We start from the raw sequence: 20,771 nt of genomic DNA, 5'->3' as shown, positions 1-20,771 counted from the left end.
ATTTCATCATGGCTAACATCCATGGCAAGTGCAAGACAAACTGGAGTGATAAACATCTACCTCATAAACCAATAAGTAAACAAATTCTAAAAATTTTCAAAAACTAAGAACAACAATCTCACTCCACCAACCCACCCACCAGAAAATGTACTATGCATAAAGTAGAAGCTGATCAAACATAGATGCACTAGACACCAATTTAAGACTCTTTGTCTAGCTTCTAACTCTATGCCACCTTACATGGGAGGGTCAGGAAGATGACCATCAGTCTCGATACTAAGCCCTATACATGGTTCTTCACATCATATCAAAATGCTGCTCATACTTTATTTTTATCCATATGATAATTTAATTTTTTAAAAAAATTAAACCATACTTGGTTTTTTTTTTTTTTTTTGGTGGGCAAAACACTGCAATGAAAAAGATATTGCAAATATTCCACCATCATTCTGCTTCTGTAAAAACATAATAGCCACATTTCAACATTTCTTTCGATTTCATCCATGGAACAATTCCAATGTCCCAGCCAAATGCTGCGGTATTATTTTGAAATTTTAAGCTCCTAGCGTAGGATCAATGATGTAGGATCAATGATCATTAACACATTCGATATGCAGTTTTGATACTGCATTGAATGGTTTCTAATAATGATTAAATTAAAAAAAAATCATTCTTGATATAACAATGTGGAGCAATTTTCTTTCAAAAATATTGGTGAATTGAACTAATAAAAGACCACTAACAGCCAGCAAAAGCTCCTCAACCAAGAAATTCCTTAGCAGCCAAGAGTACCTTAAGGAAAAAAAATAAAACATTCATAACGACAACAAAATGTTGAATTTCATGTACAAATTAGTTACGCCAGGCCTACAGAATCATTCTACCTTCAGAATTGGGTTTTGATTCTCATATATTAAATTAAAGAAAAACGGATATTTGTTCGACTTTATAATGTTTATGCACAACAGTAGAATCAACTATTTCAGAGTGTGGGACTAATCCCAATCCTAATGCTCAGCATTAGTTGTTGAGCAATGCTAAATTTGTTAGCACTTTAGCATTCACCTCATCATCCTTGCATGCTTGGAAGAGCTTGAAAGTATTAATTAAAAATCCATTTCCAACCCCAGAACTTAATGCAATCAAACTGATGCAAGCATCTTACGCCATCTCTTCCTTTAGATTCCATCGCAGATGCTTGATAATCCTCTCTTCATTAACTCCACAATAGAGATAGCTTGTCGGTTAATCTACCCTAAGATTGCAGGCTTAATCCAACTTACCACCTGGAAAACAGAAAGGGCTAATAAAATATTAACCATAGAAGAATATGGAAGTTTTTTTACATCCCATTATGAAGCAATCCCAGCAAAGAGAAGTTTTGCATCCCAAGATTATCTCAGGTAACAATAGACAGGGATATAGAAGCTTCTTACAGCTTCTTACTCATTCTCGCTTAAAAAAAATTTCACTCAAGTTGTGTTAGACCTGTTTACTATACCTTCATTGCTGCTAAGCACAAGGAACTATCCATTCAGAAGCACCATCACCTGAAATACATGGGGAAGAGCTATCAATTGATCTGCTGACTTAGGATGATATCAAGTTATCAACCATCTTATTATGCACCAGAGAGAGTGCCAATTAAATAGACCTTGATCTGTTCTTTACAGGGTACTACTGTATTAAAAAATACACTAATGTTGCATTCGAGCCTGGAGGGTATGGAGTTCAAGCCTTGGGATTTGAAATTTTATGGAATTTTACAAAACATTATCAACACGGTATAAACAATTTTATGTAAATTTTAACACAAACAAACAAGGTCATAACAAAGTAATTTCTGCTATGCTGAGCACTACCATCTCATCGAACCACAAACAACTTAAACAAGAAATACAACATTCCTATATAGACAGGAAAAAGCGCAAAGCTAACCCACTAACAATTTTTTCCTTGATTAATCATTGTACTAAACCTTCTAATGATCAGATTCTTATATTCTTGGTTTAGAAGGAATTCAAAAATGTTGAAGCATGTTGAAGCTTGATATGCATTGTTGGCTGGCAACCTAATAGCTTAAGCTTGGATTTTTAGGTAAAGTAGTAATCTAACATGGTATGAGAGCTGGCTACTAGGAGGTCTTGGATTCTAGTCTTGTTGCCCGTGTTTGTTATGTGGTGTTATCTATTGTCTGTTTATCTCTCCACGTGCTGACGGACTTTTAGGTAAAGTTGTAATCTAACGAAGAACACACTTCAAATTTGCACAACTATAAACCATGAGGCCACCTGTCAAGGTTCTTACTTCCCCCTCCCTTTGTAAACCTTTTCTAGAATATGATTTGAACAGCAACAACAACAATAAGCCTTAAGTCCTACTAGGTGGGGTCAACTACAAGAATTTTTTGCCGCCAATTCACCCGATTAAGAATGTTTTCCTCGATTAGATTAAGGGCTAATAAATCCTTTCTCACTACCTCATTCCAAGTTATTTTAGGCTTACCCCTATCCCATTTCATGTCAAACATAATAACTAACTCACTCCAACTTAGATGTGCTCTACAAGGCTTGCGTTTCAAATGCTTAAACCACCTGAGTCATCCCTCCCTTATCTTGCTTTCAACTGGTGCTATACCTAAAGTATAACGCATATGTTCATTTCTTACTTTATTTTTAATTTTAGACCACTCATCCACCTTAACATTTGCATCTCAGTAACTTTTATTTTTTGTACATGTTGTTTTTTAGTTGCCCAACATTCTGAATCATAAAGCATAGCTGGCCTTATAGCCGTCTTATAAAACTTTCCTTTTAATTTAAGGGGTATTCTATGATCACATAACACACCTGACGCACTCCTCCATTTTAGCCAGCCTAGTTTAATTCTATGTCTTACATCTTCAATTTCCCCTTCAATTTACATAATAGATCCAAGAAATCTAAATCTATCAATGCTATAATCTCTTGATTATCAAGTTTAGTCTTCTCTCTATTGCTACTTCTTACATTACTGAAATTACATTTCATATAATCTGATTATTCCTACTTATCTTGAATCCTTTAGACTCTAATGTAGCGATCCAAAGTTCTAGCTTAGATTCCACTCCGCTCCTACTATCATCAATCAACACGGTATCATCTGCAAACAACATACACTAAGGAATCTCATTTTGGATATTCTCAGTTAGTTCATCAATTACTAAAGTAAAAAAAAAAAAAAGACTCAAAATAGAACCTTGATGTACAACTATTGTGATTGGAAAATCTCTAGATGCACTAATGATTGAACACTATACAATAATATTTCAAAGAAAATAAAAATGTAAGTCATGTTACTAAAATAGATGTGATCTAATGAGTTATTTTTATTATATTTTTTAATATCAAAAAAGTATGCATATGATCAAATTATTCCTTGAACACAGGATGCTAGGCGATCGTCATCAACTCATTCTCAGCCCTAAACCACCACCACCAGCTACAAAAACAACACCAACTTCCCCTAGCGCCCCCCCAACCAAAAAAAAGGCATAACAGCATTGGACAAATTGTAAAATGATGATGATGATCACAAGTTCAAGAGATCAACTTATGTCCATTAAACAAAATACTGTTTTCCAAGAAAAATGAGAACAGATAAATGAAATTCCCCTAATGTTTTCACAAACTCTCACATAAAAAGTTAAAAATCATTCGTACTAGATACGTTCAGTATGTAAGTGTGCTTGAAATTAGTATTTCCGCTATTATGAATTCCAACAGTACTGAAATTTCAATGTGCACCTTTCTGGTCCAAGCTTACAAGGTCACTACCCTTTTCTACAAACAAACCACAATTTTAGACACTTATATAATGAGAGCGCATAGTTATTTGCTCTATGGTAAATGAAAGTTTAAGATGCTCGTGTTATTAGTCTTATAAGCTAGAACCATTTCGGACAATTCATCACTTTCTCTCTTTTTACTCACTGAGCTAAGGTTAAAGCTGCCAACAACGCAAAGAGAAAAAGAACCACAAAACTTGCAAAGCTGTAGAGACTGGGCACATATTGTCATATCAGAAAGCTCCAAGTAACTCTTCCTTAAGGATCAGCTAATGAAATTTCAATTTACTCTTGGCAACAATTCCATAAGGAGACCAGATACAGTTACACAAATATCTATAGAACATAATGTTTCCATAGACAAGACTCTGGATAGAGGTTTGAAGGAGGGGATTGTAGTGGGGGATGAGAGGGTTGTGTCCCATTAAGGGGATGTCACCCAAGTACAAACAACAAGAGAGAATTGCCCATACTGCAGGGTATCAAAAAAGTCAAGCATTACATCAATGTGGCTCACAACCAAAGCGCTCTACCAACTAGTAAGAGTAGCAATCTATTGATTAACAACATGAAGGGAGATATCCATTCCTTTGAAAGCTCTTCTATTCCTTTCCCTCCACAGAGCCCAAAAGATGGCAAGGGGAATGAGGGACAAAATCTTCCGTTTCCTTTCTTGAGTGGATTCCTTTCCAAGCCCATAACTCACCTTTGACTATTCTGGCAATAACCCACTGCTGCCTGATTATAGAACTGGCCCGATTCCAGAAGTGGTAGCCAAGAGATGTTCTTGAATATTCTCGTATTTTAAAGATTTTTTGAGAGGGTTTATGCCTTAAAATTAATATGGGTAAAAGTGGTGTAGCTACAATTACTTCGTGTACGTATAGATCTTTAGAATTTTCTTTAGTGAATTGTGGTGCTTTAGAACAGCCACTGATTTAATTACAAGCTACAGTGGGTGACAATCTAAGGACATTAGATTTTACCCAGTTGTGATAAAGTATCTAAGCATCTTGATGGGTGGAAGGATGCCTTGTTTTCTCTAGGGGATTGGATTACTTTGATGTAGATGTGTCTTGCTATTGGCCCACTATTCCTCTTTACTTTTTGCCTTTTGGCTCTATTTGGGAATCTACTAGGGGTAACGGATATGATAGAAAAATATTATATGGGATTTTTCCTTCAGTCGAGAGTGGGTGAGAAGAGGGATCAGATGGTTAATTGGGATGCGTTCTGTAAGTTAGAGGACAATGGTTTGGGTATCAATAAGTTGGTGCTTAAAAACACAGATTTGATGGCTAAATGGTTATGGCAGTTTCATTTGGAGGGGGAATTCCCTCTGGAAAACATGTTTATTTATGGCAAACATATAAATTTGGGAATGGTTGGGATTCTAATATGGCAAACATGTTTGTTTATGAGTGCCCTTGGAGGTTTATTTTGCAGATTTATTTTTTTATCATTTCATCCATAACATATAAATTTGGGAATGGTTGTCGTATTCATCTTTTAGAGGATGTCTGAGTGGGCGGCATTTATTCTTCTCCCTCAACTCTTCTGTCTTCCCATAGTTCACAATGCCTGCATCTCTTATTTCACGTACTTGCTAATGATTTTGTATCTTTGGTTTCCATTTTAGAAGGAATCTTAGTGATCAAGAGGCTGAGGTGCTTTCTTCGTTGCTCTCTTTGTTGGATGTTTGTCGTCTCTCTTCTAGGAGGGATGTTTGAGTATGGGCTTCAGATGGCTTACAAAAATTTCCTAGCAAATCTTTATTTTGATCATTTGATAGTTTCTTCTTTCTTTTTTGCTTCATTCCACTATTTTAAAGAAAAAAGTTCCCCTCTAAGATCAAGGCTTTAATATGGCTGGTGGATCTTAAATGGAGTTGACACCCACAATCTGCTGCAAAGTAAGGGGGCCCTATAAGGTTTTATCCCATGACATGTGTTTTATGTCATGAGATTTCTGGCATAGAGACTGCTTATCATCCTTGTTTTGTCGCCTCAAGATTCTAGACTCAATTATTTGGTTTGTTCAGAAAGTTGGGCTTGTAAAAAGCCTCTGCTTATATCAGTTCAAAGACTTTTGGGACTAAGGATACTAGTAGACTGTGGGGTTATTCGGTTTTTTTCATTGTAAGGAATTTGGAGAGGAATGCAAGAATCTTTAATGCAAGGGTTTTTTCGGTATCTTTTCTGTGGGAGACAATCTGCATTATAACATCTCTTTGGGTTTTTCTTAAAAGGACTTGCTCCTCTAACTTCCCCTGTGATTGGCAAGATGTTTTTATATGATTTTTTATTTCCTTGTTGTCTTAATTGATTTTTGTTATTCAAGAGGATGTCTTATCCTCAGCTTTGTACATTCTATTCTCACTTTACAAAATTTATTTTTTATTATATACATATAATATATATAAAGACGTGCCACTGCCATCTCTTGCAGTATGCTGCCAGCAACCACAACCACCCACCGCCACCGGTATCCATCAGCCACAAGCACCACCAAATGCCAGATGCCAATCACTCAAAAGAATACAGTGTTTTTAAACTATCCAAACACATTCTTTGTTTTCATTTTCAGGAAATAAAACTCTAATTTAATTATCAAAACGCATTTTTTAATACAAAATATGCATACTACAACTTCATGTTTTTATTAAACAAGAATCCAGATAAAAGTTTTTGGATCCTTAACCAAAGGGTAACTAGTCATTTTGATTTAATTCTAAGAATTTTTCAGAAGTTGTACCAAAGTCTCAGAGCCAAATTGCCTCCATCTAGGAGTTTGGGTTAGTTGGGGATGGGAAAATATTGAACACTATGCTTTCTAAATGCCATATTGCTTTCTGAACATTGATTCAATTCTTTTTCCTTGAAAGAGATGTCATTCTTGGATCTCAAGTTCTTATTTCAACTCGAGAAATATATCTGAAATAAGCTATAATTAGAAGTTGCTCTTCTGGATAACAAAAAAATCCATTATATAAAACAAATCAAAAGTACATTATATGGTGGACAAGGAACCCTCCAGAAATCAACTAAAAGCAATCACAACAATGCTGCCCTCCAATCCCTTTCAAATCAGACAATGAACTTCCCCAGAAGATCAAATGAATGTGGCCAAAAAGAAGCGAGAAAAACAACTTCGTCCAACAGAAAGTGAAAAGTTGTTTCAGCATAGAAAATACTCACATTCCATTCAACTCATATAATCCTAAGCATAGCATACACACATCACATGTCCATAGAACCTTCTCTTTTTTACTTTTCCCAAAACCCCAGAATCACACCAACAAGAAATCATCCACATTTTGAGAGACCACCCATGCAAAACAAGAGAAACAAACATTCCAAAGTTTGCTCGCCACCTGGCTTTGTAGAAAGAGGTATGCATTGGTCTCCTTAGACTATTGGATTATCATGCAAAAATCCAGGCTAATGGCCTTATAGTTAGAAGTAAAATTGCAGAAATTGACATCATCTTCATGTGAAATTTTGACACTTCAAAAATATTGCTACAAAAGTTAAATTAACTCATAATCCATGATGTTCTAAAAATTTACAAGCAAATCCTTGAGCTGAGAATTGCTAGAGAACTATGTGTTGCTTTGACACTTCTCCTATGATGTACAAAACATAGCATTTTGGCTGGAACAAATAATCAGACACTAAAATGAGTGACAGGATCTCACATGGTTCAAGCTGCAGTAATGGCATGTTTAGTTGATATACCAATACTTTCAATATGGTTCAGACAAAATACACATAAATTTCATTATTAAAGAACATTAGTGTCAACCAGCCACTCTAAAATGATAGTAATATTTTCGTATGAGCACATCACCATCATCATCTACTCTAAACAGCTATTCTGCAGCCTTCACTACCAGCCACAAAACCCACCCATCATCAATAACAGTCAATTGTGGTATTTCTCCTAGACAGCCATTCATCTGTAAAAATATAATTAAAATTTTCGTTTGATTATGATTGAATGGTGTGTTGCATGAACCTATCCAAATATAAAGAGAGTTCAGCAACTTGAGCCATATATAGAGACTCAGGTCATTTTCAATGAAATCAGTAACTTGTATAAAATTGTTATGATCTTTTGATAATAAACAAAATATATTAGGATAGAGAATGTACAATTGAAGCAGACGATAATAAATCCTCATAAAAATAAAATAAAGCAAAGGAAAACTCAAAAAGAGAAAAAAAAAAAGAAAGCAGAACAAAAAAATAAAAAACAGGAATAATCAGCCAAGAAAACCCCTCTTCAAACCCTGCCCATCATAATTCACTGAACACTTCAAATTAGCTAATTCCCTCCGACCCTTCTTCACCTTGGACTTGGCACCATCAAGCCTGACTCCGTTACCTTCTTGATCAGATAACCTGAGGCCCAGGTCATCCAACAACCTCTGAGTATCAATATCCTTCCCAGGAATTTTGTCTTGAACAGGAGTAGGCAGAATTCCATCCTTAACCTTTATCATCTCTGTGAACCTCATCTTCAAACAGATCAATACCATCTAAACCGTCTAAAGGAGGAAGACGCAAGTATGACAGATCTACAAGACGATCAATAGAAGAATCAGAGGAATATCCACACTGTTCCCAAATATGGTCCAAAAAGTAAATCTTTTTTCACATTCAAAATTATTACTCCCTGCTGTCCTCACCCGGAACATCTCCCAATCTCTTACTCAACTTTGCCCTCTCAACAATTGGCTCTTCCACTATACTTAATTGTTGTAATAAGACCCAAATGTCAAATCAAACCCTCAATCTCAGTCATCACACAACCCCTAGAATCCAAAGATACCCTCAGTCTCCACCCCCCTTTTCCCAAGACACTCTAAACCCCTTTCGCTATCCCCTCCCTTCCCAGAGAAAGCAATTTCCATTGAGGAGATCACAACCCTAAAATGAGCTAGAAGCCCAAGATTGACACATGTTTCATAACCCATATTGTATGGTATGTTCAAAATTTTTGCATTCAAATATTACAAAATAAAGGAGATACACATAAAACTTAGCATCAATTGCTCAAGCCATATTGCACCAGCCCACGTGTTACTATTAGCTCTAAAAACTCTCAAGGAAGCCATGCACACATCTATGAAGCGGCCGAGGAGCCTCTGCCACATGCTCAAACAGATGCTGCCTTGTAACCAATGTATTTCTTAGTTACTGATTTACGTGACAAATGAAAATGAGTGATAAGTTAGACATAGCACCTCTTTTCCACTCATCCATCTTAGCATTCTCATTTCATAAACTTTTACTTTTAGATAGATATGTTGTTTCCCAGTTGTTGAGCATCCCAATCCATATGGCATAGTTAGTTATCCAACAGAACTTCTTAATTTTAAAGATATTCTATAATCACACGACATGCCCAAAGCACTTCTCCATTTAACGCCTTCTACCTTTCTTCAATTTCTCCTTCAGCTTACAAAATAGAAACAAGATACAGAATCTATGGTACTAGGGATTCTTGACCATCAAGTTCAATATTTTTTCCGTTATTCCTCCTAGATTGTCTAAAATTGCATTTCATTTATTTTTTCCTGCTTCTACTTATCTTGAAACATCTAGATTCTAAACCTCTTCATAATTCCAAGCTAGATTCTAATACACCTCTAGTTTCATTAATCAAGACACTACTATCTGCAAAAAACATAAACCATGAAACATCCACTTCATAATTCCTCCATTCATCTCGCATTTTCTTAGTCTTTATAATTTTATTAAAAAAAAACTAGTTCCCCATATTGCTCTATTATCTGATAGCAATTTTATACTTCAATAAGAGTGTCATCTGATCCTACAGCTTTTCATTTTTCATCTTCTTTAATGCATTCTTAACTTATTTGCTCTAATTCTGCAAAAAAATCTCAAATTTTTAGCTGTTTCCTCATTGGTTACAATTATACATTTAGGCATTCAATTTGGGTTTCATTACATAGCTTATTAAAACAAGTTTGTCATCTGTCTTCTACATCTACTTCTTCAACTAAAACATTATTTTCATTTTTTTACTTTTGACATTACCTAAATCTCTACCATTTCCTTCTCTAGCCCAAGAAAATCTGAATGTATTTTTCCCCATCTTTAGTACCTAACCTAGTAAAAAAAATTACTATGTTTTTAGTCAGCAATAAAAATTATTATATTATCCACAATTAACTTTAGTAATAGCTTTTTCTACATCATATTTTCTCTCTCACTGTTTTTTTCAGATAGATAATAAAACAAATCTATTAAAAATAAAACATAATTACAATAAAATGAGGATAAGGAATCCCTCAAAAGGCACAAAAAAAAAGACCCCCAATAACCATAAAAGAATGAACCCAAAAAGAAGCAAGAAAAATAACTTTCTCCCAAAGCAATCTTGGAGAAGCCTTTTGATCTTTAAAAACTCTAGCATTCCTTTCCAGCACAAGCGATCACAAGATTGTAAAAACAGCGGAGTCCCAAAATATCCTTTCTCTCTCCTTCCTGAAACCCCAAAACTTCACTTTCAAAAAATCCTAAATTGTGGCTGGAGCAGCCCAATAGTCGCTACAGTAAGAAAATAATTTTTTCCACATGCATCTTGCTACCTTACAATGAATTAACATATGACTAATAGTCTCATTAGACTCATTGCACAGCATGCAAATATCTGGACAAAGGGCTTTGTAAGACCTCCTTTTTCGTAGTATATCATTGGTGTTTATCTTGTTAAGAATTAAGGTCCAAATGAAGGCCCAAACCTTAAAAGAAATCGTTGCTTTCCAAACAGATTTTTGTAAGAGGAAAAGTCTAGGATTTGTGTATTCTATGAGATTGGAAAAGAAAGACTTTGAAGAGAAAAACCCTGGAGCATCCCCAATCCAAAGCCTCGTCTTCCCCCGTGAATTTGGCAAGAAAGAATCCAGCACACCCAATGAAAGTTAACTCACCAACCTCTCTTTAATTAAGACTTCTAAAGAAATGAAAATCATAAGAAAGAGAGCTCCCTTCAAAAAAATAAAAAGCTGTAATTGTTGCATTGTGAACAATGGAAAGTCTAAACAGACGCAGCACCAACAGCTCCAACAAAGACTCACCAACCCAAATGTGCTCCCAGAATTGAATTTTATCCCCATAACCTCCTTTAAAATGAGTGAGAGGAAAGAAAAGACTAGCAACCTGAGAAAACAAACTTCCAAGGACTCGCATGAGTGGCATTACTGCTCCCTTAGGAATCCCGTCTATTCTTATATATTCCTTATTTACTCTTTCTATTACCTTGTGCCATAGGGAATCAGATTCTAAGGGAAACCTCCATAACCATTTCCCTATCAAGGATATGTTCTTAGAAACCACATTATCAATTACCTTGCTGCAAACCCCACTCTAACTTAGGCCTCTTAACAACATCCCACAAACTAAATGGTCCCTCTTATTCTCACCGACATCCGACCACAGAAAATCTCTCATAATCTTCTCCAACTTCCAAGCCATCCTAGAGGAAATTTTGAAAAGGGATAGAAAATAAACAGGAATATTAGCTAAAGAGGCACTAATGAGAGTGATTTTACCCCCTAGCAAAAGACAAGTGCTCTTCCACCCCTCAAATCTTTTCACCATTCCCTCAATCATAGGGTCCCAAAAGACATCCGGTAAAGGGTTGCCCACTAAAGGAAGACCAAGATAAGACAAAGGCAAAGCCAAAGACTCACAACCTACTAAAGATCTAAAAATCTCAAGATCCTACCACTCAAATTAGTACCAACAATACCACTCTTAGACAAATTTATCTCCAGCCCTGAGATTTTCGCATTATTCTCAAGGAAAAAAATATGTTTTATCATCAAACTAAAGATGAGAGACCACCACCCCCCTCCCTTCCTATAGACAGACCACTAATAACCTCCAAGTCCTGGGCATGAGAAATCATCCTGATAAGAACATCTACAACCAAAGTAAACAAGAAAGGGGATAAAGGGTCTCCTTGCCTTAACCCTATTGAAACACCAAACCAATACCTAGGCTGCCCATTAACAATCACTGAAATATTAACAGAGCTGAGAAACCCTCTTATCCACTTGCGCCAAAGATTCCCAAAACCTTTAGTCTACATAACTTTCTCCAAAAATAAAAATAAAAATAATAATAATAATAATAATAACAATAAATGCTTTTTCAAATCTAATTTAAAAACCACTCCCTTTTTGCCTCTACTCCTTACATCCTCTACCACCTCATTTGCTATCAAAACCGCATCTAAGATTTGTCCATCTTTCGTGAAAGGTGATTGGGGCACCGTATCCCCTAAAGACCTCTCTGACTTGAAAGAACCTTAGAAAGCACCTTATAAACACTAGCCACCAAACTAATAGGCCTAAAATCCTTCACCCTCTAAGACCTATCCTTTTTTTTGGGATGAGTAATGAAAGTAGAGTTGATGCCCTTACACACCAGTTCTCCCCTATGAAAACTCCTCAAAAAATGTCATAATGCCATGCTTTAACAATTACCATCAATCCTCAAAGAAAACCATTGAAAAGCCATTAGGACCTAGTGCTATCTTTATCCATATCAAAAACTGCCCTTTTAACTTCCTCCAAATCAAAAGGTCCATCCACCATTAACCTATTCCTGCACTCATCATTATACAAACCTTTAAAAAAATCAGTCATCCCTTCCCCAATTCGCCTATTATGTCTCACGACCCTCCCCACCTCTACCTTTAACTCATTAATAAGACTTGTCTTCCTCCTCGCATTGACCACCCTATGGAAAACCCTAGAACTATAGTCCCCTTCTTTGACCCAACTAATCCTCAACTTTTGCCGCCAACTTCTCTCTTCCCTCAACAAAAGCGCCACATGATCGTTATTAAGGCAAACTCTTTTCTTTCTATCTTCCTCCACCAAAAGGTCATACCCCACCAATCTATCAAAAATTTTATCTCCCTAAAATATTGTTTCCCCTCTCCTAAATATCCCCGAACACTTCTTTATTCTATCTCTTAAGCTTACAATTGACAAAATTCAGCTTCCTCATAATCTTAAAACCCTGCACAATATCTAGAAATAAATCTTCCCAAGCATCACTAAAAAGAAATCAACCAATAAGAGTCAATGTGTGTCGGTCCCAATTAGTCATCCAGGTGAAACTACCATTGTTCAAAGGGACATCTCTCAACCTACTATCCCTAATAAAAGGGTCAAAAGATCTCATACTTCCCGTCACCCTCGATCCCCCTATCTTCTCCCTAGAAGTTCTAATGACATTAAAACCCCCTCCCACCACCCAACAAGGACTGTAAAGCCCATGTAAGCTAGCCAACTCTTCAGAAAATCCACTCCTCTAGGAGTGTCTTGCAGGGCCATAAAAAGAAGTCAACCACCAATTCCCAACCCCTTGATCTCAAGTAGTATAGACAAAGAGAAGGAACCTTAAAACACAATCCTTACAAGACATAACTCTGGCATCCCAAGCCACAACCTGCCTCCCTAAAGCCCTGAGAAAGGAAGAGACACCCAACCCTTAAAACTTGGATCCCAAATAGTCCTAAAAACAAAGGAATCAACCTCATCTAGTTTAGACTATTGTAAAAACAAGATATCAGGGTTCACTTTATTCACTAGGTCTCTTGACAACTCTTCTCTCTTCTAATCCCCCCCTCCCCAAGACCTCTAATGTTCCAGGAAATCTTCATTTGGTAACACTGCCAACCCCAAGCATCTACCCCCTTTCTCATAGTTCACTAAGATTGATAATCTAACTAATTATCTACTCAACTTATTAGCTTTTTTCCTCTCCCCTATCCTCCTCCTTAAGCCTAACCAAATCCCTAGAGGGAGCAATTAAGGACAAACCCAAATCATCAAGAAGTTCTTGGGAAACTTGGTTTTCTCTCTCATTCCCAATAGATCAACAATATTTTGGTTTCCCTCAGATTCTAACTCCTTATGGCACTTCAGTAATTTAGAGTTAATTTGGGAAAACATAAAGTTAGAATACTTACCTACGGCAGTTGCAATGTTCCCCATGCTTGCTCCTGGATCGCTGCTGCCCAAATCATCATTCAAGGGACTTGCCTGAGTTGCCTCAAAAAAATCTTTCCCATGTAATTACGCTCATTACTTTGATGATACCCAAAATTCCAGCGTTGAAAGAAACTTCCCTGTAATTACGCCCACTATGTTGTTGAATCCCAGAATTCCAACAGTGAAAGAATCTTCCCCTGTAATTAAGCCCAAATGTTGTTGAATCCCAGAATTACTACACTAGAAGAATCTTCCCCTGTAATTTCGCCCATTATGTTGATGAATCCCAGAATTCCAGTGCTAAAATTTCTCATCACTCCCCCTACTCAAGGTATGGTTTGTGACCCCCCCCCCCCCCAAAAAAAAACCTCAGCACATTATCACCACCTCATTGAAGTTCAAGCTTTCATTTTGCATGTTTTCTTTAAAAACTTTGATCACATTGAAAAAATGTATCCATCCCATGCCTCCCTCCCTTCTGGTATGCAAACCATCAGTATCACACCTTCATTTGGGATCCTTCCCAGGGTTAAGAACTGACCAAAGTTGTCAGCTCTCAACCAAGGATCCTCTGCTTTTTCAAATACGAAGTTATGCAACTGTTCAAAAAGCCAGTTCCTTTCCTCTCTTGTTAGGAAGAGAGACAATGCCTTGTTCAACACGACGGCAGAAGAAAGGTTATTTGTCGGAGAATCAAAATTGCAAAACTCTAGAGAATCAAAATTGTGAAGCAACTTCAACGGTGAAGAGAATATGAATCGCAAAGCAACTTTTACAGCGAAGAGTAGAAACAGAATCACGAAGCAGCTTTGACTGCGAATAGATTTTGTTGATCATGATCTTTTCTTTTCTATTGCCTTAAAATCAGAATCGCAAAGCAACTTTGACAGTGAAAACAGTTCCTAAACCCAACCCTCATCCCCCTCCAACGCCTCCAATCAAAGTTTTCCACATTTCTATATTGTTGCCATGTCATAAACCAAAAGTCTTTATTAACTGCAATCTGCCAGCATAAGATAGCCTCTTTAAATTTTTATTTTTTATTTTTCTTTGAGGTTTTCCGATACTTGCCTAGGATGTAATTACCTCTCTCTCTCTCTCTCAATATTTCTTCATTTATCCTAAAAATAAATAAATAAAGTATTTCCAAGTTGCTAAACTAAGACCAGCACTAAACTAGCTTCACTAGCCACCCACATCCGAAATTATGCAAATCCCCAAATATTTTACATATGCTTAGAACCAACAACGCATATTGGTTCAAGATGACAACCTAGTCCACCTTTTGCCTATTTCTCACTTATATTGAAGTTGCGAGAAAGTACAACATATTGTTCATAAGGTAAGTACAAGTTTACAACACAAGTGGAGTTATGTGGGTTGTTAGCTACCTAGCACAACCCACCTCCTTTATCTATACTTGAGACGGGCTGTTTGCGGAAAGAATCAACACAATAAGGCTTTATTGGGTCAAGGATTTTGTGAGAAAACAAAAGAAAAGTAAAAAGGAAATTAATTTTTCATCGCATTTTCTATCTCAAATAGCATTAAGAATGAAGATTAATTGAAATATGATCGAAAACATTAAATGGAAAATGAAATAAAAAATTTGTTTTCATTAATTAACTATATATTTTATTCTTTCCCATTTTCCTTCATAAGCAAACAAGAAAAAGTGAAATCCTACATATTTTCCTTTCCTTTCCTTTCCTTCATGCTTTCCAAGCAAAGTGTAAGTACAAGTGTACAACACAAGGGGAGTTATATATAAATAAATAAATATATATATATATATATTGCACTTCATTCAAGCCCAATTCCTTGCAGAGAAAACCAGATGAGGCAACATCATCTTCCTAACCCATTTGCACCAAAACTCATGCCTGTGATTAGAGCCACCTATGAAGAACATCTTATTTCGCTTCACTGACAGCACATTTAGAAGATAGCACGAGTTTCCTGTGGAAGAACTTCCCATGGTCGTCCAAATGTCAGTCCTACAAATCAGTCTTCAAAGATTTTTGCGACAATTTTGTTGTCAAGTCCCAAATTTGAAGCCCTTCCATTAGTTCTCCTGGGCCAGCAAAGGGTCACCCTCTTTGAAATAGTTGAATTCAATCTCTTCAAAGAGGAAAAAAAACTTCTCCTTTTCCAAGATCTGTAACAAGATTCAACAACTTGGGGTTGAACACTTAATTCTTCCAATGGGTTTTTAAGGAGTTGCAAACATTAAACATTTTTTAGCTGAAAAGACTCTTTCCCTTTCCATAATAATAGGGGTTGATAAAATCATAGCTCCAGTTTATGCAAGGCCCATATTTTCCTTCTTTTTTAAAAGAAAAACGAATATAAGAAAAAACAAGATGGTCAATATTCTGATCATACGGCCACTCTAAGAAAAGGCCACTTATCTGGACTCTTATCTTCTATAGCATCAAATCAAGTTGAACAAAGTATAGTTCATGATTCAAAGAAGATCTGTCAAAAAGAGAGCTATTTACCAATTAAGTTGGCCACCTATTTGTGAAACACTTTAATGTGACACAACAGTTATTTTACTACGGTTCACTTTTGCCACAGATTATAACAGGAAATTTTGATCCTTAACAGCTACAGCACCAGGCCGTTGAAATCATATTGACACATCCTCCTCAGCAGCATAGCCTGTACCTGATGCCTGATGCCATTTTTTGGAAATAGTAACAAGGGTTGTGCCATGTCTATCAGCACTTTTCATTTACATTCTATATCAAATTCCGATTTTTATGTTATTGCTTCAAGTATGGTTTATAAGTGATTAAGTGCAAGGAAATGCCCTTGAATGGAAATAGGTATACAATTTGGTGGGCAATGCTCATGTTTTTTGGGTAACTAGGTCAGTGTTTGACCTGCTAAAACATTTCCTGCATCTATTGCATTTTTTAACTAAAAGCACCTGTCACCAATTAGCACATTTGGCAGGCAGAAAGGGACATTGTAAAAAGCATTTGCAGTAGCTTCTAATTCTACGGCCACTGATTAAATGCACATTCCTTAAGGGATTTCTCCTTAGAATAGTGTAACCTAGACTAATTCACCTGGTTGATGCAGAGAAACAATCAGGCAAGAGAACAAATCATAGGCTCAACACTTGCATACCTAGGCTAGCCACATGTTGCCTTCACTTGTACCCAGAAGCTGCCACATGCAAAACTACATTCAATTGTATCTACTATGCAAAAATAACTCATCCATGCATGCATTATTTATTTTATTCCAATGACTTCAAAAATTCTTATCAAACAATGTCTTTTCTCTCTAAATACTTAGATTAAAGCAAATGCATGCTAAGTGATCAAGATACAAAGATTGCCTGCATTCATATACTCATTAACTCAAAACTCAAGTTCAACAAAAATGAATGACCATAAATCCAAAATCATAAAGCTCATGAGCACTTTAAAATAATGCAGGAAATTCGCAGAAATAGTACCTTGAATTTCATTGCATTCACCAGTAATCCCGGCAAGAACAGAGTCCATCTTTGAAATGATGGAACCTCTTAGCATCTCGTATGATGAGTTCCCTGCCAACGATCTTTGAAATGATCTTTAGTGCATTGTGGCAATCACCGCAAACACGTAGATTCTTGATTATTCGCATTGGTGCACGAACTGGGCTGGTGATTAGGCCAAAAGAAACAGCAAGTCTCTCACTGTGAGCGAGAAGAGCTTCCTCCTTACTTTCCTGGTCTATGTCATGCAGCACAAATCTAGTCTCTGGAACATAACCAGCCTCTTTCATTTGTTCTCTTAAGCCCCTCAGCAATGCATAAATCTTGTCATTTTCAGGGTGAGATCTATCTCCAGCCCTATATTCATGAACTCTACTCCTAACCTCCAGAAGGTTTTGAGCTGCCAATTTCTTCCTCTCGTTCTCTTTTGCAAGGTCTGAAGCTTTCACTGGGACAAGGCCTGCTTTTGTTTGTTCATTCATGCGGGAAGGGTCTTGAAGCTCAATTAGCTCAACACATCGGTCCCCAAGCTCTGTGTTCCCGTGAACTCTACAGAGATTCATTAAAGTTTCCCACACATCTGTACTTGGCTCCACTGGCATCTTTTCTATGAACTCCAAAGCCTCATCCAAGTACCCTGTACTTCCCAGCATGTCCACTACACTCACATAATGCTCCATGGACGGGACAATGCCATATGCCTTGCTCATTGAATCAAAGTGCAGCATTCCCTCACTAATGTCACCCAAGACACTGCAAGCAGACAAGACCCCGATAAACATTTGTCCGTCAGGTTTCAGACCAGCTTCCTTGAATTGAGTGAACAGATCAATGGCTTCCTCTCCTAGACCATTTTTAGCAAACCATGTTATCATGGTATCCCAAGATGTCAGGTTGCGCTGTGGCATTTTCCTGAACATTGTATATGCATCATCCATGGAACCGCATTTTGAGTACATTTCAAGGATTTTGTTATAGGTGCTAAGATTGAGGGGGGACATCAATCTGAAAAGGTGCTCGAGAACAGTTTTTCCTTCTTCTAAAGCTTTAGCCTCCCCACAGGCTTGCATTAACTGCAAATACCGAGGCAAATCCACAGGAGTACACTTCTTCTCTAATCGTTGCAATACTTCCACAGCTTCCTTCACTTTACCTTCCTTACACAACCCATCCAGCTCCTCAAGTGTACCGCCACTTTCAGCAGCTTCAACGGATTCTTCATTATGTTTAGTGTTTATAGGTACTTGGGAACCGTCAAATGTATTGTGAGATCCATTTGGGTTCTGATGAAACTGTCCAGCATTGTTAGTTAGACTTACATTCGCAGAGTGTGGATATAATCCAACATTTTCGGTGTAACCCTCAGCAGAGATTTGCTTAGGTTCTCCAACGTGCTGGCCTATATACCCATCTGGATTACCCTGATATCCTCCAGCATTTTGTCTTTGATATCCACTTTGATCTAACCCCCTTGTTCTCTCCACATTTGGGTTCTGTTGTAGCTCCCTCAAACCATAAGAACCATTAGATCTCCCATTTTGCCCAACCGTATTCCACTGAAATTCACTTCCAGTGTTCTGATAAAACCCATTGGGGCTTTGCTCAAAATTCTTTGATAAAACCCCAGGTTGGTCTAGCTGCAACTCCCGGGAATGTTGCCCATAGTGGCCATTAAAATTTTGATTTTGGTTGTGCCCGACTAGGTTATTCTGAAATTCATTTCTTGAATTCTGATAAAATTGATTTGGACTTTGCTCAAAACCACACGAACCCTCTGTGCTATTTGGATTACAATTCAACTGTTCGTGATGCTGATAAGAACCATTTGGAATTTGCCTGAAACCCCTTGAACTTGCTGCATAAACCCCAGTTGGGCCTCGCTGCAACTCTCCATAATTTTGCTGATAGCACCCGTTGATGTTCCCATTTTCCCTACCTTGATTCTGTCGGAACTCAAGTCCTGAACCATTAGTACATTGCTCAAAACCTCCTGCCCGCTCAGCGTGAAATCCATCCCAGTTTTGCCGCACCTCCCCAGAATTCAAGGGAGGATACCCCTCAAGATTTACATTTTGCCCAAGTGGATTATTCTGAAATTCGTTCCTGGCGTTTTCCCTGTGAACGGCATTAGTATTTAATCTCTGCTGAACGTCCACTGAACTTCTCCTGTACAATCCATCCGGGTTTCCTCCATAAGGCGTATGCCGACTATGCTCGTTTGATTTATGCTGAAACTCTACAGGATTTTGGTTCTCACTGTAAAACCCATTGGGTCCTTGCTGATATTCAGAATAATTTTCTCCACTAGGGTTTTGAAAATCTGATCTTTCAGTGGCAGTGCTAAGGTTCTTTACAAAAGTTACGATTTTGATCGAATCCAAGGAATTGCGTGAATAACATACCTTCGTTACAGCTGAAACCGAGTTGAGCGTAAGGAGTGTAACCCTCTTTCCGGACATTGATCGATCAAACCAGGGCTGCTTCGAGCACCTTGGACGGACAAGGGAGGAGGAGGCGTCAGGGCAGGAGGACCGCTTCTCGACTGCTAAAACCATAAACCCTCGTCGCGGTAAGAACTACGAATTGCACATTGCACCAGTTTCAGCTCCGCGATACAGGGGGGCTTGGGCCGCCGTTAGAAATCAAGCCCAGTTGAACGACCAATGCTTCGGCCTTGGTGTAGGTCCCCCGGCCCATGAATATCACGTGCCCCATACGTTAGCTCACGTGCACTTGTGATTTGATTTTGGAAATGGTTTTAAATTTGAATTTATGTCAATTTAAATTACATAGAAATCCATACTCTAAAATGCAATAAGCATTTTCATAACATTGTAGGTTCATTTGGAGCAAGCATTTACCATTGTATTCTTCTTCCATATAAAATAGTATTAAAAACTAAAATTTATTTTAACATGATTAAAGGTATGAAATATCAAATATTAGTGATGTGTAAAATCAATTTTTTTGTTTAAACTTTGTACTTTTCTATTGTCTTCCTCATTTTCCTTGACAGCCAAATACGAAAAAATAAATTCTTTCATATTTTGCTCTTTTTTCTAATATTTTTTAAATTCTAAATAGAGCATATATGTCAAAGTCATGATGATATGCACTCACATGACAAAAGAATGATGGATACATGAGCCCACCTATCTATTTTCTCAACTCTCTTACTATCACATTGATATGCGTGTAAAATAACAAATCCATGATATAGGACATTTTTTAGTTGAACTTCTTCACCTTAAAATTGGAAATGCTTGGAGTAGTGAGCTCATAATATTATAGACCCACATGACAATATAATAGAGGAGAAGAGGGGTTGTGAACTTTAGTCGACATCCTATATTGTCATGTGGGCCCATGAGGGACACAGGCTTGTGAACCAAAACATTACTCCTTCAAAAACA

At 37.2% G+C, this 20,771-nt stretch overlaps 1 protein-coding gene across 4 annotated transcripts; it reads right to left on the bottom strand.

Annotated features, from left to right (window-relative positions):
• Positions 1 to 881: 881 nt before the first annotated feature.
• Positions 882 to 20,030, bottom strand: LOC131151346 (pentatricopeptide repeat-containing protein At4g32450, mitochondrial). 4 transcript variants are annotated; one of them, XR_009135716.1, is made up of 3 exons: positions 17,338 to 20,030; positions 1,502 to 1,550; positions 882 to 1,286 (listed from the first exon to the last, which is right to left on the bottom strand). XR_009135716.1 is itself a non-coding variant. In XM_058102586.1 (2 exons), exon 1 carries the CDS (start codon positions 19,911 to 19,913, stop codon positions 17,355 to 17,357), a length of 2,559 nt encoding a protein of 852 aa, XP_057958569.1. In that variant the 5' UTR covers positions 19,914 to 20,002; the 3' UTR covers positions 882 to 1,550; positions 17,338 to 17,354. The 4 variants fall into 4 exon arrangements, 3 of the variants coding, with proteins under 3 accessions (XP_057958569.1, XP_057958570.1, XP_057958571.1); XM_058102586.1 differs by having other exon boundaries at positions 882 to 1,550; positions 17,338 to 20,002; XM_058102587.1 differs by lacking the exon at positions 1,502 to 1,550 and having other exon boundaries at positions 17,338 to 20,002.
• Positions 20,031 to 20,771: the final 741 nt, after the last annotated feature.

Source organism: Malania oleifera, chromosome 3 (assembly GCF_029873635.1).
Source record: "Malania oleifera isolate guangnan ecotype guangnan chromosome 3, ASM2987363v1, whole genome shotgun sequence".
NCBI lineage: Eukaryota > Viridiplantae > Streptophyta > Magnoliopsida > Santalales > Ximeniaceae > Malania > Malania oleifera.
Note: the sequence above shows the minus strand (reverse complement) of the source record. Positions and strands in the feature narration are given on the sequence as shown.